The following is a 12,940-nucleotide window of genomic DNA, read 5'->3' on the forward strand; positions in this document are numbered from 1 at the left end:
CTTTTTTCATGTATCCAAGTATGTGTAGCCCTCTGAAATATGTGCAATGCTTATTCTGGCCCACGGAAATGGTTGCATCTTATGCAAGTCCATAGGAAGTGTTGCTAAATTAAAAAGAGTACACAATTTAACAAGCCTATACATGTACAGAACACACAAAGGTGGAATCAAATGCTAGCAGTGATTATTAAAGGATAAATACAGTATTCTTCCCATGGGCTCATTTAGTTAGGCTTATGTAGTCAAAAGGCATAGATGCTGACTGAACGTACAAAAAAATAATTTAAATTTATATATCAGAGACATGCCTGATCCAACATATTGAAAGGAAACAGGACCTGCACCTTTTCTACATAAGCCCCACTGAAGTAACTCATGTTAAAAAAGGGGGGTATATTTTCCCTTTAAGCCCTTAGCAGTGGTTCTGCAAGAAAGCATTATTACTATCCAAATGACGCCAGATAGCAGAAAGCATTATGCTTTTCACATTATGGAGAAGCTAGGCATTTCAGCACATTGACTCACACAGCTGTATTTGTGTACTGTAATCTCAAAGTAAGAGAACCCCAGGGTAGTATCATAATGGCAAAACACAATGCATCTTACAAACCAAACCAGAAGCTCCCTGACCCAGTTTCAACTACAATGAAGGCTAGAACTTCACCAACTCAATGACATGGACTGAACCAAGCCTTATTTAAAAAGGGATTACTGCATATACTGACATAGATCACTCAATTTCCAGTATTTGGACTTTCGAAGGGACAGTAAAAAAATGTTTGTGTAAATAATATTAATTAAAGCCTTCTTTGCAATCTTGATCATAAAATGATCTTATAGACCCTCATATAGCTGCCAGCGATACCTATATACTGTGGAGCGGATAATTGCTACTTTTTATTACTCTATTTATTAAAGCCCTCTCCTATTCATATTCCAGCCACTTACTTACACAAATAATAAAAAATTAAAATCAATTGCAAATTGTCTCAGAATATCACTCTCTGCATCATAATAAAAGTTAATTCAAAGGTGAACAACCCCTTTAAGTGATATTCAATCCCATGAATTACCACCTATTTCAATGTATACACTGTGCGACAGGTCCCTGTATTTGGCAGCTTTTCCCTGAAATAATTGTAGGATAAAACACAAGCAGTAATATTGTGCTGTATGGCAGAACACAGAAATCCTAATGGCAGCACGAGACTCTGCAGCCTTATTAAATGCAGATCGTTATTCATACCTCTCGTGCCACACACAACTACTGAGAGATTTATAGTCAGTGGAGTCAATAGAACTTACAGGGGTAACCCTTGCACAGAACCTCAATAGGTGTAGACATTTTCTTCTCGCTGATGCGTTCATATTTCTGACGTTTAGTTGCAGCCTTGAGGCCTTGCCAGGGCAGGGAGCCCAGATTAAAGTACATAAGGACATATCCCAGACTCTCCAAGTCATCACGCCGACTTTGCTCTACAAAAAAATAAAAATCATATAGTCTTTACATAACTCAATAAGAGACTTGCTTATGCAGGTTAATATAGCAATGTACTGTTTTCTGCTCTGTCAAATCCTATAACAGCTGAGAAGTGGGCAGCAGCGTGACTTTAAACAAAAAAAAAAACAAAAAAAAACAAGTCACCCACCTATCCCCAAATGGGTATTAATAGAGGCATATCTGGCGGTTCCTGTCAGGTTCTTGTTTTCTCTGTAAGGGATGTGCTGGTGTGTTCGAGCATCGCGGTATTTCTTGGCAAGTCCGAAATCAATAATGTAGACTAGGTTGCCCTTTTTACCAAGCCCCATTAGGAAGTTATCTGGTTTTACATCTCGGTGTATGAAGTTCTTGGAATGGATGTACTCAATACGGCTTATCTGTAAAATAGCAGATAAAGAGATAAAGTAATTAATCACAAATTTAATTGCTGTCACATTGGCATGTTTTCTCTGCCAATGGAGAAAACACCAATAGTGCATCCAAGTGTGCATTTGCAAGCCAACATCCAGCCAAGCCTGAAAGCAAGTTAAGGTGAGGCTAATACACCTGAAAGCCCAGCTTGAAGTGCTTTGAGTCAATATGTATTTGCTGTCTTGGGTATTATTGAAACAATGGCTGAATGGCTAATATTCCCTATATATTTCTATACATGTACACATTCTCATAAGATAAGGAGGGTCCAGGCCAAAGGTTGGGTATTAAAGTGGTGCTTGAATTGTAAGTTCCACAAACACTGCTTTAGGATATGAAACGTTATGGAGTTGGTATCAGCTTTACTTTACTATGGCATTCACTATGGGCAGATAAATTTATGGCCACAAGATGGAGCTTTGGCTGACAATGAAAACAAGACATCTCTCACTATTTTACGTATGAAGAAAAGGACATTTTCTACGTTCACAATAACCAATTTTATGCCATAATTTAGTAGGCTTTATAGACCGAAAAATAAACCATGCTTGGCAAGGGCACATCAGATGACCAGACAACACTTTTTTGTACAGTTTATTTACCATCTGATCCGCCAAAAGGAGTACAGTCTTTAGGCTAAATTTGCGAGAGCAAAAATTAAAGAGATCTTCCAAGCTTGGCCCCAGTAGCTCCATCACCATGACATTGTAATCACCCTCTGCTCCACACCATTTGATGGAAGGGATCCCCACTGCAAGACAAGAAAAAAAATATGGAAGTTAGCAGCATGGCGATATACTTTCCCCATATTCATAAAATAGAGCAGAAGACAAATGATCAGTTTGTGTGTGTGATATTAGACAGAGGGAGTGGGGAATAAAAGGAGCAAGATTTTACAGATTTCAGGTATCCGTATTCCACATGCTAAGGCAGGACTGGGCAACTCCCCCTAATCCCTTCAAAGTACTTTTTCTTGGCTCATAGATGTTGAAATGATTTCTCAAATAAACTGCTTAACGATGAAAGAACATTTTGTGTGTAGCAGAAATAAATGTATGTACATTTGTAAAGTATAAAATGCAGTGGTGCAGCTCAATGATCTAATGATTTATGCAATGTGGCTTTTAAAGCGTGTCCTACTGCTATGCGGCTGAATCAGGTTTACTTAGCACTATACTATTTCAGAAAGACTCTTTCCACTGTAAACAAGCAGCACCACAGTTAATCTCCGAAACCTATAGTATGTGCATTACTGACCGCTTTACCTGTTACTTCCTTCTGGCCCCTACGAGGAAGCCCTTACCTCCACCCTGCATCATCTTGTAGAATTTGCTCTCGATGTGCAACTGGGGGTGCTTTGTCTTGACACATTCCAGCTTAATGGCAACCTCCTCACCTGTGGCAATGTTTGCACCTGAGGAAACACAAATGGATCTTTAGTGGGTACACCAAATGGCAGGGTCTCAGATAGAACAGAAGTCTCTAAATAACTCTTATTACAGGAGTGCAAGTGGGTAAGGACATACTCAATACACACTGGTTTGTTGCAGCATTGTGTTGTAAGAATGTGACATTAATCACACAAACATGTCATTTGTGATGTCACACCATATTAGTCAGGTTATTGTAGAAACAAAAACATTCCTTCATCACAGAAACCTAGATTTCAAGCGGACCATAGACAAACAGCAACTTGTTTTACCCCGTCACCAAACAAGTGTACATTGGTTCAGCTTCACCACCCAAGAGGGCCAAATTATCATGAGGGAAGTCTGGCCCTCGGGCCAAAAATCAGACACATTCATAGTCATTGGGTCCATCAACTGCTTGATGCAGACAGTGGCCAACAGGATTTTCAGTGCAGAGAGTTCAGAGTCTATGAACCAGACTATTGGGCTGATTAGTCAGCTGGAATTTGTGGCTTTTGGGTCAGAGAGGATTCCCAACAGCACAGCAAATCTGGAAGTATATTTAAATCAATTTCTCTCAGAGGTAAATCATTCTGGACAAGTGCTGCTAATAGCACATAAGAAACTGATCAGTCATCAAGTGGAAAAGACTGGACACAAAGTGGGGACATTTCTGTTCAAAAACACTTGCTTGAGAATTTGAGCAGAGATCCACCTGTCACCACAACATGTGCCGTAGTCACAGACTTTTCCCCATAAATTATAGAAAGCAGTGACAGGTGGAGCATGTCATTCTGACCACCAATGTTTTCTACGTGCTGGCAGTGGTAGCCAAGGCGATCCATGTGTCATTAGCCTTCAGCCGTATTGCCTATATTATATCAATATATAATTCTTCAGGTGGAGCATCCTGCATCCCATTTCACCTGGTGGCATCACCAGACCAGGAACGGGGGCAAATTAAGTGCATTCAAACCACTACAGCCACAAGAAATGGTCAGCTGAAAACCCCTACAATATGGCAATGGTTTATCAATCCAGGGTAAAACTGCCATTCTGGCTAACCTCTGGCTAGGCAGCTTATTTATATAAACAATAGTGTTTTTGAAGCAAACAGCAGTTTTACCAGTGCAGGGCAACACTGCATTACGGTATGTTTTTATTACTTTAAAATAATACTTATTTTTTAATGTTCGTGTTTCTTTAAAGAGGGAAGCAAGCTTACAATGTGCATGTAAAAGTGATAGTGGGGATGACCCAAAATGGGGGTGCAGAAGTAGCGTATGGAGTGGGAAGATGCGGGTACAGGTTGAGCACAGGTCCTACAAGAGCAACAATTTGTGGCTTAGGGTCAGGTGTGAGTTGAGCTTTTCCAGACATGCACATCATTCAGCAAATTGCTAGCTCATGTTGGTCAATATCCCTCTGGCAACGTGCATCTAATTAACTCACTGTTTATTGTCTGTTGTCATGCCATCACTATTTCAGGGCTTCCATGTACTACTTGTCAGGAACAAAGCAGGGCTACAGGGCAGCTCTAACAGTTACTCCCTACAAGTGGTTCACTATCTACTGCCATGTTCATGGAGTGTGCTGTACAGCTTCAGTTGTGCTTCAGCTGTTCTGGAAATGGGTACATAAAGGCTAAACCCAGACACAGAAAAAATAAGCCATATGGCAAAGCATCCCCCGTTTTATTAATTCATATTAGGGATGCACCGAATCCAGGATTTGGTTTGGTATTCGGCCTTTTTCAGCAGGATTCAGCCGAATCCTTCTGCCCAGCCGAACTGAATCCTAATTTGCATATGCAAATGAGGGTCGGGGAGGGAAATCTTGTGACTGTCAGAAAACAAGGAAGTAAAAAAAATGGTTTAAAAGAAAGAAATGGAAGGTGCGCTGGGGATACCTATAGAGAGAGGGAGACAAAGCCTATATGGTGTAGTATCCTCTATACACCTTAGCAGATTAGGCATTTGGTTCTACTCACATTCATAAAGCGGTCATTTCACAAAAGAATGCTGATCGCGTCTGCCAGTAATCTGAAGTCAGTGTGTGGCTGGCGTGTGGCAGGCGCTGATCCAGTGTTTCCCGCCGACATTTGAAACTGCGGGAAACACTGGATCAGCGCCTGCTGGAGGAGACCATATCCCTCTCAACGCAAAGACATCTGGCCGCGATCTGACAAAGACCCGTGCAAGTGCCGCTCAGCCGACTTAGAAGTGGTGGAATTGAATACGATCCAGACAGTGCCTTATAAGTCAGCTTTCCGTACACCTCAGGTAAGCGCAATACTGTCTGCCAGTTACATCTAAATTAGCGTTACCACACTATCTGGCATCCCTATTCAACAGGCGCAAAACTGACCGGACACGCCAGCCACACACTGACTTCAGATTACTGGCAGACGCGATCAGCATTCTTTTGTGAAATGACCGCTTTATGAATGTGAGTAGAACCAAATGCCTAATATCTGCTAAGGTGTATAGAGGATACTACACCATATAGGCTTCGTCTCCCTCTCTCTATAGGTATCCCCAGCGCACCTTCCATTTCTTTCTTTTTTACCGAATTATATGTGGATAAGTGGATCCACAGACTGAACTTTGGTGCAGCTCCTATTTCCACCAGTTGGACTGAGCGCAGTCTTCACCCCTCTGATTTATTGATTTAAAAAAATGGTTTACCCTTCGGATTCGGTTCGGTATTTGGCCGAATCTTTAGCAAAGGATTCAGGGGTTCCGCGGAATCCAAAATAGTGGATTCGGTGCATCCCTAATTCCTATATGTTATCCACCCAACATGACCCTAAACTATTTAGCTTGCCCTGGTGGCAAACAAGCAACATTGGGGCAGAGCTCAGGAAGTATGCACTGGAGTATTCAGCAGGCAAACCAACCCCATTCCTGCAACCCTCTCCTTCCAGCTTCACATAGAATCCTGTATAACAAACTGACCGTTTGCTTTGCTAGCAATAAGCCAGCAATGAAAATGGGGCAGAAATGGTGGATTACAAGGACTAATAAACCTCAAGAGAATGTGCCTGTAATTCCTGGTCCATTGGATGAGGAGAATTCATAGACAACTCTGCCACTGGGAGATTTCCTTGTACCAAGACACAGGTCAGCCCGACCCTGCTCTACGGATTCCCACTGAATTTGTATGGCTGTGCAGAAGGGGACAGACAAATATTCTGAAGGAACACCAAGTGTCAAACACAGATTAGCTAGAGTTTCACATTTACATATATCCTTCTAGTGTACCAGGTTCAAAAAATAAATAAAAAAGTTTGAAGAGAGCATTGGGGGTCCACCAGGTTCTAAAAGTCCAGGGAACTGCACACGCATGCGGGAACACCAGCGCGGGTCAGGGCTGGCGGGGACCCATGAGGGACAGGGCCCACCAGGTTTTTTTCCCGGAGTCCCGCCCACCCAGTCCTACCCTGGGGAGGCTGCAAAGTTCTCAAGCGTTCTCCAGAGGTTCCAGAAAAAGTTGAAATAGTCCTTACGGTTTTTCTTAAAAGTAGCCAAAAGGATCAAAAACCCAACATGTTTCAGGCTCTAGTGACCTTAAATCAGTCATATATGCCTATGATTAAGGGCGCCAGTGCCCAAAATGCATTCTTTATCTTTTTGCCTACTTTTAAGAAAACCAATACAAATTATTATTTAAACTTTTTTGGAGTGCAGGCTGTTCATATTTTTTTGGGACATACCAGGTTCAAAGCCCCCCCACCACACAACGGCTTCTAAAACTGTGCTCCTCAGTCTCACACCATTTCTAGAAAACATTTTGATCTGCAAATACCTACATGTTTTGGGATAGTGTTTATCATATTACACTCATTAAAACAAGTATATTGAGGTGTGCTGGAGCACTTTGGCATAAAGCTGCATCCCTGATAAATGAATGGATGAACTATTACATGTGCCAACTAGAAGGGCTTGTGTTGCTGGGTAATATTATAAAAAGACAGCTTATTAAGCAATACAGTCTTCACAGTACTGTACAAAGGGCTAATAAAAGAAGGTGGGATCTGGTGCGGACACGGTTGTACCGAAATGACAAAGCAAATCATGAATGGCTTTTACTGTAATAGAAAAGTCAGCTCAGCTCCACCTTAGTACAATGGCCGATCGCCTTTGAGGGCTGCTATTAATGAGATGTCAGAGCTTTAATTACAGGATCAGAAATCAAGGGAGGGCCCTAAATGTGCCAGTAGCAGCATATGTATTTACCTTCCCCACAGGGAAGTGACGATTTTCAGAGACCTGCAATATCCAAGATTGATTACTACCTGGAAAGATCAAAAAGAGTAGAAGGGACACTCCAATCAGGGTAAACAAATAGCACAATTCAAGGGCACTATCCTTCCCCTCCAACACAATGGTGGCTTTAAACAGACAATATACAGAGAATTGTCACCTACCCTCCCACACTTCTAGGGAAATTAACATGTTTAAATTGCCATGGGTACAGGTTTCCAAACTGTGAGAGCATGTTAAACTGTCCAACAAATGGAGGGTCAGCCTACAGCCAATACAATTACATGCTCATGTGATTTTACCACCACTAGAAAGGATTCGGAGGGCCCGTTGGCCAGAACATTTTAGCTTTTCCCCCCAGAGGCCCTTACTTGTAGCCAAGGAAACACCTAGCACCCTACATCTCCAAATGGTTGTCCAACTGTGGGACTGTCCCCGCTCTACTAAAGACTCCTAAGGGCAATGGCACATGTAGGGACTCCGTGTATTTCAGAGCTAGTAAAAAGCACAGACCACCAGTTAAGGTGAGATTTTGAGCAAACACAAATTTGCAGGTCTAAATATTCTTAATGTTTTCATATGTGTTTAAGTTTATTTTAAGTTAAAGTGGGGGGGGGGGGCAGAGACTGTATGTGTGACACCCCCCCCCCCACACACACACACCTGGTACATAGAAGTCTTGGTTGGCAATCAAGATGGATGCTTTTCTGCTCATCTGGGCATTCCTGGAACTACAGAACAGTACCCAATATAAACATTTTTATCCCTAACCTTACTAAAAACTGTATATGGTGTTTAGTGGGCCACAACTTGCCCCTTCCCTTTGCTCATGCATCGACCTAGAACAAGTGCTCTCAATAAAAGGGCTCAGCTGCTGGTGGGTTCAATATGACTCCCACACAGGTATATATAGACATATGCTAGGGCAATAGCCTTCCTTAATAGAGCAATAGGCACTGATACATTCCATCTAGCGCTGTCATTTGGCAATACGCTCTATGGATTTTACTTTCTGGTCTATGCACAACTCATTCTTGGAAGTCATCCGAACATAGTTATGTCATGAAATATGGGAGTGCATGCTATCTAGGCTGACTGACTCATTAATGGGCCAAACCCAAATAAAACTATGGATGCCAGCTGCTGACTCAATGCTAGGCACAATGCTGTGCAGCCAGAGAACAAAACGTACAGTTACAAATACTAAGGTACTCTTATAAACGAGATAAATCCCAGTATAGTACACAGGAATAACATGGCCCAATGTAGGTTGGCTGAGAGGAGCCTGCACCCCCTCAGTCTGTTTTTCTCCTGTTGCAGATGGTCTGACACAATTCACTGGGACAAATTGGAAGCGACAGTTTAAGTAGTGGCAGTAAAATCTGTTGTAACGCACAGCCAGTGCTAGAAGGAGCAATACCTTGCTTGAGAGCAAGCCTGCAATGCTTACTGGCCACACTACTTGGCAATTTTAATCAACTATAAGTGCAGAAAACAACAGACAAAAAAAGAATAGAGGCAGCCATTGCTGGGCAGTCTATGCATCTTAACATTCTACAGGGAATCCCCCCCCCCCCCAACATCCTTGTCTAATGTCTCTCAGCTGACTTGCTAGCCCTGTGCACAATACAAGCTGTGCCCTTTCAGCAGCTCAGGGGTCTGGGAAGCCCCAGCATGAGCCCCTTCCACTACAGCTGTCTCTCCTCTTGCCCCTCTCTCACAGCTAAGATCATCCCACAGCTAAGAACATCCTGTTTCCTTCACTGCCGCAGAGGGCATACCCGGGGCCACAGAGTCACCAATGCGCTCCTTTCCCTGAAGCATTAGGGAATAGAAGGGATATCTTTCCACTCTCCTTGCACAAAGCAAATAGTACTGTATCCATTTTATGCTGCACACTGCTCATTCCTTCCCCACAGGGTACTGCATTCATTATTACAGATTTTTCAGCAGTTCAGCAAATAAATTAGCAGTGAGAGGGTTAGTTAGCATAATTAGATCTCTGGGGACAGCAGCAACAGTGTATCTTTCACATGAACCCCTTGGAAGCTGAATCATGACATTGCCCGCTTGTGGGAAAGTAAAGGGGGCGGCAGCAGCAGGGTAGAGCACCTCCTTCTAAAGATTTGGACCCTCCCAACATTTTGCTATAGGGTTCTTTAACTTATACATATGTCTAGTTGAGGCCCTGTCTGCTTGCTCTCTTAAAGGGATTCTGTCATGATTTTTGTGATGTATTTTTTACTTAATTACACTGCAAATAATTCACTTTACAATATAAATTTTCATTCCTGAACCAGCAAGTGTATTTTTTTTATTGTAATATTCTGTGTGTAGGCACCATCTCAGGTCATTTTGCCTGTGCTTGTGGTCATGTGCTTTCAGAAAGAGCCAGCACTTTAGGATGGAAATGCTTGCTGGCAGGCTGTTTCTGCTACTCAATGTAACTGAATGTGTCTCAGTGGGACCTGGATTTTACTATTGAGTGATGTTCTTAGATCTACCAGGGAGCTGTTATCTTGTGTTAGGGAGCTGTTATCTGGTTACCTTCCCATTGTTCTGCTGATGGGCTGCTGGGCAGGAAAGAGGGGGTGATATCACTCCCACTTGCAGCACAGGGTGACTGAAGTTTATCAAAGCACAATTCACATGACTTGGGGCAGCTGGGAACCCGACAATATGTCTAGCCCCATGTCAGATTTCAAAATTAAATATTTTGAAATTAACAACGGATGCGTTTTGAAAAAAAAAACATTTTTCTTATGGCAGTTTCCCTTTAAGGAGATAAATGGTGCGGCTTTCTAAAGTAGATTTGGCCACCGACTGCCGCATTCTAAAGTAGATTTGGCCACCGACTGCCGGGCGGCAGTTTGGCCACACTCCAATGTTGGAACTAATCAGAAGAGAAAACTGGAATACACTTGCTTTTTCCTTCTTTAACTTTTTGGATCTGGAAAATTTCATCTTGAAATAAACTTTTCTGTAGATAAAATACAGTAACAGAGGACAATGTCTGGCACTTAAAAGCTGCATATTGTTTAGGTAGATTAAGATTAAAATAGATGTAGTAATGACAGAGCATGCTGCAGCTCTTTGGATCATTAGGTCTCGTCTGGTATTCACCCAGCACTAAAATAGAAAGCAATCTGTCTATAAGCACATCCAGGGTTCAGCAGGAGGTCTATAGCACACAAAGGTGCAGGCTGGCAGGACCAATCCTTTGGTTCTCTCATTGCATTCTAATGTACTAATAAAATCCAGGACTTGCTGCTTGTGTCTGGCACCAACACACAGATATATAGAAATAGATGGGCTAAGCACCAGATTAGATCAAGTCTGAGACATCTTTAGGTTTCATGTCTCCATTCAGAGGCTGTATGGTTGTCTATACAAAAAGTAATCCTGTGGCACTTCAGCACCCTAGAATATCTCTGCACACACTGGGAGGGTGTCTGCAGAAACAGGAACTCTTCAAGACCTAGAAATGGAAGGTCGCCAAGAGATATTCTCTGCAAATAGAATCAGTGACCCCTCATGTCTGAGCTGGAATGGGTATATAACAGCCCCCACCATACATCCTAGTGCTTTGTCTGTACTCTTACAAAACCTTTTCACTCTCCTTTTAATGGAGAAGATCTGTGAGGTTATGAATGTGCTCAGCCTATATTTAACTATGTAGCAAATTGAGACAACCCCTTAAAAACCTATGTGCATGCCCATGTTTTGAGGCAACCTGCAGCTGTCAATGTGTAACCAAGCTACACCTCTCAGCATATAGTAGGGCCAAACATGGGCAGATCTGCTCATTTGAAGAGGTTGCCAAACGAGCGGATCTTGCACCGATATGCCTACCTTAAGTGGGTGATACCGGGCTATCCAATTGTGGGCCCTATGCCCAGGAATGCAGGTCGGTGGGATCAAGGACTGCATCAATGAACTGATTTTAAGCCTGCCCTAGATCTCCCCATTCCAAAACAATGGTACCCTATCAAGGTCCTTTCAAAACTATTAACACTCATTCAAGGATCTTAAGAAGTGCTCTCTTAATGTGATTTTGTATCACTCGCTTGTTCTTGTAAATGTTATATTCAAGGGGTTGTTCACCTTCTAACACTTTTTTTCGGTTCAGTTGGTTTCAGACAGATCACCAGAAATAAAGACTTTTACCAACTACTATTTTCTATGTGTGACCGTTCGAATATTGAAATGTAAAGTTTAATTTTTCACCTTCTAAAAGCAGCTCTGGGAAGAGGGGGCCTCCGATCCTCTAAACTTTTCTAAATTGATACATTTATTAATTTTGTCCCTGAGCATAATCTTTGAGTTTCATTAAAGGCAGCTGTTAGAATTGATACAATAATTGGTAAGGGCCCCCCCTTTAAAGAGGCAGAATTTGTTGTGAGAGAATCAGATTATACTGTGTGTGACCTCTGTGCATTGAGCCCAAAGAGCAGTGACCTTTGGGTTAGCGTCCCCTTTGCACTGCAGTAAAAGATTTGTTCATGCTTCCCCCTGTGCTCATATAATTTTAACTACCCTAGTAGAATATTTAGTTCATAGGAGATTACCAAACCAGGCTTTCAGGCTGGGCAGATTTGTTATGATGCCCTCAGAGTGTGGCATGCAACCTAAAAATGTAAAGGCTATGGCAGCTGCCAAACCAATGAGGATTCTGTGTTAAGGTTAAGTAATTTAAGGCCTGATACCGCACAACATTTTATAACCTCGTAGATCGCTTTATAATCTTTGAAAAACGGAAGTAGACATTTCAGAGGGAGGGTCCCTTCAGGCTACGTCTTGCAAGACACTTTGCTACTATTTGATGTAAAGAATACATTATTAAAAATAGCAGTAGTACCCAAGAAGGACTGCCAGCAAATTGTGCAGAAGAATTTCCAGACATTCACTCCAGTGTTCCAGAACCATGGGTAATTCTTGCTAATTAAAATACAAAGCAATGAGGGGCAACTCTCCTAGAGTTATCTCTAAAGCTATTAGAAAAAAAAAAATGCACTGAGACGAAACAAGGACAAACCTCCATGATTATCGTAATACATGCCTCACGTTCTGGAGAAGGTCAAAGACACAAAAAAAACAAGATAGATGTGTGCAGCAATAAGTCTGTCAGTTCCCTCAATGTCACTATCACAAGTGATTTACTTTGAAGAAATGAATGGCCAAGTAGCAAGACCTCAAGTCCGTAAAACAGCTGTACACATGGCATGCGAGCAGAAGATTAGAGTACACCTCAAGCAATTAATTGTGGTCTCAACTAGCCTATGTGGTCCTCAATCCAACAGGAAAAAATTAAACCTGTCAGGTTGACATCTTTGCTAGATATCGGTCGGGTGGGC

At 42.1% G+C, this 12,940-nt stretch overlaps 1 protein-coding gene across 3 annotated transcripts in view; it reads right to left on the minus strand.

Annotated features, from left to right (window-relative positions):
- Positions 1 to 12,940, minus strand: part of tptep2-csnk1e.L (TPTEP2-CSNK1E readthrough L homeolog) — a 40,372-nt gene that overhangs the window by 6,704 nt on the left and 20,728 nt on the right. For all 3 annotated transcript variants that reach the window (XM_018256584.2, XM_018256583.2, NM_001090759.1), the window contains 4 exon segments: positions 3,216 to 3,326; positions 2,515 to 2,663; positions 1,650 to 1,878; positions 1,306 to 1,476 (listed from right to left, as the gene is read on the minus strand). In XM_018256584.2, coding sequence (XP_018112073.1) covers positions 1,306 to 1,476; positions 1,650 to 1,878; positions 2,515 to 2,663; positions 3,216 to 3,326 — 660 coding nt within the window.

Source organism: Xenopus laevis, chromosome 4L (genome assembly GCF_017654675.1).
Source record: "Xenopus laevis strain J_2021 chromosome 4L, Xenopus_laevis_v10.1, whole genome shotgun sequence".
NCBI classification, from domain to species: Eukaryota; Metazoa; Chordata; class Amphibia; order Anura; family Pipidae; genus Xenopus; species Xenopus laevis.